Source organism: Crinia signifera, chromosome 4 (assembly GCF_055691185.1).
Source record: "Crinia signifera chromosome 4, ASM5569118v1, whole genome shotgun sequence".
Taxonomy (NCBI): Eukaryota; Metazoa; Chordata; class Amphibia; order Anura; family Myobatrachidae; genus Crinia; species Crinia signifera.
Window position 1 is genome coordinate 292,462,434 of NC_139220.1, and position 3,945 is coordinate 292,466,378.

At 50.2% G+C, this 3,945-nt stretch overlaps 1 protein-coding gene across 1 annotated transcript; it reads left to right on the forward strand.

The window, feature by feature from the left end:
* The first annotated feature begins 1,329 nt into the window (after positions 1-1,329).
* Positions 1,330-1,722, forward strand: LOC146073219 (histone H2A type 1). The gene has a single exon (XM_083180406.1). The coding sequence runs from the start codon at positions 1,330-1,332 to the stop codon at positions 1,720-1,722; it is 393 nt and encodes a 130-aa protein (XP_083036532.1).
* Positions 1,723-3,945: the final 2,223 nt, after the last annotated feature.

Below are 3,945 nucleotides of genomic sequence, written 5' to 3' on the forward strand. Positions count from 1 at the left end.
GTAGGGAGCTGGGAGCCTAAGAAGCAGGGTTTCTGTGACTACCTATACATTAATTCAGCATAACGGAACCAGATGTCCTAGAAGGGACTAGGTAGAATAGAGCTGCGGTAACACTGGAGATGGCATCCCTGTATTGCATGAACAGTGAGATGGAACACAGTACATCTAGGAAAACGCCGATCCTCTACCCAATGTGTTCATCTGAGATCCGGATGTGATGTTAAAGTAACCAAATGCTACAATGTAATGACTTTGCAACATTTCTATCCAACCTCATTTTCTAGGTATGCAGCAACTGCAAGGGAAATATCCCAGCTCTAAGGATTGCTTGTTTTAAGCATCAGGCTCATCCGTGATATAAGGGACATAATGATCCTGTCCTACATTTGGGACTAGATTTACAAGCCCTGCAAAAGGAAACCTATAACGCAGAGAAGCAGAATAGAAATGCTTCTTCGTGATACAGTAGATACACGATAGCTAAAGGGATTTTCAGGAGCAGCAGTCGGGACATATTAAAAAACAGTTACAGCTCGATTAGAGAGGAGGTGGGTGGCTCTGAAAAAGAGCCTTTGTGCTGGTGTGGGTGGGAGAAGAAGGGGAGATTACTTGGCGCTGGTGTACTTGGTGACGGCCTTGGTGCCCTCGGACACGGCGTGCTTGGCCAGCTCTCCAGGCAGCAGCAGGCGTACGGCGGTCTGGATCTCCCTGGAGGTGATGGTGGAGCGCTTGTTGTAGTGAGCCAGGCGGGAAGCTTCCCCAGCAATGCGCTCAAAGATATCATTAACGAAGGAGTTCATGATGCCCATAGCCTTGGAGGAGATGCCGGTGTCAGGGTGCACCTGCTTCAGCACCTTGTACACGTAAATGGCGTAACTCTCCTTCCTGGTCTTTCTGCGCTTCTTCCCATCTTTCTTCTGGGTCTTGGTCACGGCTTTTTTAGAGCCTTTCTTGGGCGCCGGAGCAGACTTGGCTGGATCAGGCATGGTAAATAATCGCTTCTTCAACTCTCAGAGAAGATAGAAAATTCTGTCCTGTGTCTGGAGAGCGCGGCTCTATTTATAGGCAGCTTATGCAAACGAGGCTTCCCCGCTGCTGGTAACACTATTGGCTCGAAGAGAAGTAGGCGAAACCCCGCCCGCCATTTGCAGATTGGTCTAGTTTCACAGTAACCAATGCAGATCAGGTTCTAGCACAGACCAATCACAGAGCAAGAACTGGACCCTCCTGAGTGTGTGTATATAAGAGGAGGCGCTGTTTCGTGCACAGTATTTAGAGCTCGCTCTGTTTCCTTTTTGTGTAAACTCTTCCACTGAAGATCTTAGCAGCATGTCTGGCAGAGGGAAACAAGGCGGCAAGACCCGGGCTAAGGCCAAGACTCGCTCATCTCGGGCCGGTCTCCAATTTCCAGTTGGTCGCGTTCACCGTCTGCTGAGGAAGGGAAACTATGCGGAGCGGGTGGGTGCCGGTGCCCCGGTCTATCTGGCCGCGGTGCTGGAGTATCTGACGGCTGAGATTCTGGAGCTTGCCGGAAACGCTGCCCGCGACAACAAGAAGACCCGCATCATCCCCCGCCACCTGCAGCTGGCTGTACGCAACGACGAAGAGCTTAACAAGCTGTTGGGTGGAGTGACCATCGCCCAAGGAGGTGTACTGCCCAATATCCAGGCCGTGCTGCTGCCCAAGAAGACCGAGAGCCACAAACCGGCCAAGAGCAAGTAATGTGCTGGCAACTGTCTCCCACCACAGATCCCTTGTCCCTGAAACACCACAAAGGCTCTTCTCAGAGCCACCCACGTCTTCCCATGAGAGCTGTGGATACTACCACTGTTTATATTGTAGCGTTATCTGGCTAAGCAGCGCTCTTATGATCACATTCCATTCATGCACACGATCGTTCAGCAGCATTGTACACATGTACTAGTAGCCTAAACGGTCATAAAGTCCAACTTCTCACACTTTGGGAGCGCTGGTCTAAATAGATGCTCCCTCTGTACACTGCAAATGAGCTCCCTAGAGGAGTGCAAAGCTGAGCGCTGCAAGTCCACTTTGCACCCTCTCTTTACACTAATAAGCTGGTCCTTCCTAGCGAAGCTCGGCTGTGTGTGCGAGCAAGTGATTAGTGCGATCGGCTCATCAGCAGACCTATATGCTGAAAGAGAAACCACTGTATATGGAAATGTCGTAAGAACAATGTTCCCACAATGAACTAGTCCCTGAAATATAGACGTATCTCTGATACATAACGATCCTTTGATGAACTGGGGTCTTACTCATCCCAAAATAAGGGTCAACCAAACAAATGTGAGCCGTTACTTGAAGCTATTCTAGGTGAGGAGCAGAGCGAAGAATTCACCAGCATCCTGTTGCTCGGACATTAATATGTCGTTTATGCTTTAGCTCGTTTAGAACGATTTGGTGGCTCTGAAAAGAGCCTTTGTGGTGTTCTCTGTACACGAGTGCTGAGCATCTATGCCCTCTCCCCTCGGATCCTGCGGGCCAGCTGGATGTCTTTGGGCATGATGGTCACCCTCTTGGCGTGGATAGCGCACAGGTTGGTGTCCTCGAAGAGCCCCACCAGGTAAGCCTCGCTGGCCTCTTGCAGGGCCATGACGGCAGAGCTCTGGAAGCGCAGGTCGGTCTTGAAGTCCTGGGCGATCTCACGCACCAGGCGCTGGAAGGGCAGCTTGCGGATCAGCAGCTCGGTGGATTTCTGGTAGCGACGGATCTCTCGGAGGGCAACAGTCCCTGGCCTGTAGCGATGAGGCTTCTTCACGCCGCCGGTAGCTGGGGCGCTCTTCCGGGCAGCCTTGGTTGCAAGCTGTTTGCGGGGAGCTTTCCCGCCAGTGGACTTACGCGCTGTCTGCTTGGTCCTGGCCATGTTTCACAACACAGAAACTTCGATGCTGCTGCACAATTAGACTGGAAAAGTGTCTGTCTGTAAGACTCGTTTTACACTCCCATTTATACAGAGTGCTGCACACTGATTGGAAGATATGTCTCATCCACCGATTGGTTTACTATAACCGTTTGGAATTGTCAAATATCCCGCCATTTTTATCTTACAATGTGCCACGTTATAGGATGAAATTATCAGAATACGGATAGATAGATAGATAGATAGATAGATAAAACCACATTAGCCTGATATATATATATATATATATATATATAAATATACAGGACCTGCACTCTCACCCACATATATGGTAACCGCTAGGATGCCGTATAAATAGCAGTGTCCCAATGGACAGTACTATGTAAATACAGTAGCTCCCGTGAGGGAAAACAGCACTCACCAGACTTCAAACAATAACGGTGTAAAGGAACACTTGGTCCCAGGTTTAATAATTCTTACTTGGAGCCTGCCGACGTTTCGGTCCAACACGGACCATTATCAAGGCAGAAGGTGTCCAAACATGTCAACATCAAGCAGCAGTGCATCAGCAAGGGGTAACAGGGACAGGGAGCCTCTGACCGGGTCCCTGTTATATAGGGGAGTGAGTGTACTCCCACCGCTAATTGCGCTCCATTGCGTGGAGCGCATGACGTCACTTCCGGTTAAAACCGGAAGTGCGCGGCCGCAATATATTGCGGCAATACGGTGCCGTTCTAAGGCACTAGGGATAGCGGTCAGCTATAGTACAGCTGCCGCTGGAGTGGTAAGGGCTGGCCAGGACAACTGGGACTAAGAGAATGAGTCCGGTGGTAATGCATCATCCGGACATGTGACCTCTGCACAATCGCGGCTGCTGATTGGTGCTAGAGTGTCACGTGTGTTAGCATACCCGGTCTCCTTGACGACCAACTACTATTACAAGCCGAACATGGCATCGTCTCACTGACTGACGACGACGCTGACAAAGTCCTATTCGACAAACTTGACTTTGACTCCCTACCAGGCGAGTCAGCTCCAGACCTGTACTTCCGTTTACTTAGACTTAA

Coding starts and splice junctions, on each gene's coding strand:
- LOC146073219 (XM_083180406.1), top strand. CDS start 1,330: ATGTCTGGCAGAGGGAAACAAGGCGGCAAGACCCGGGCTAAGGCCAAG.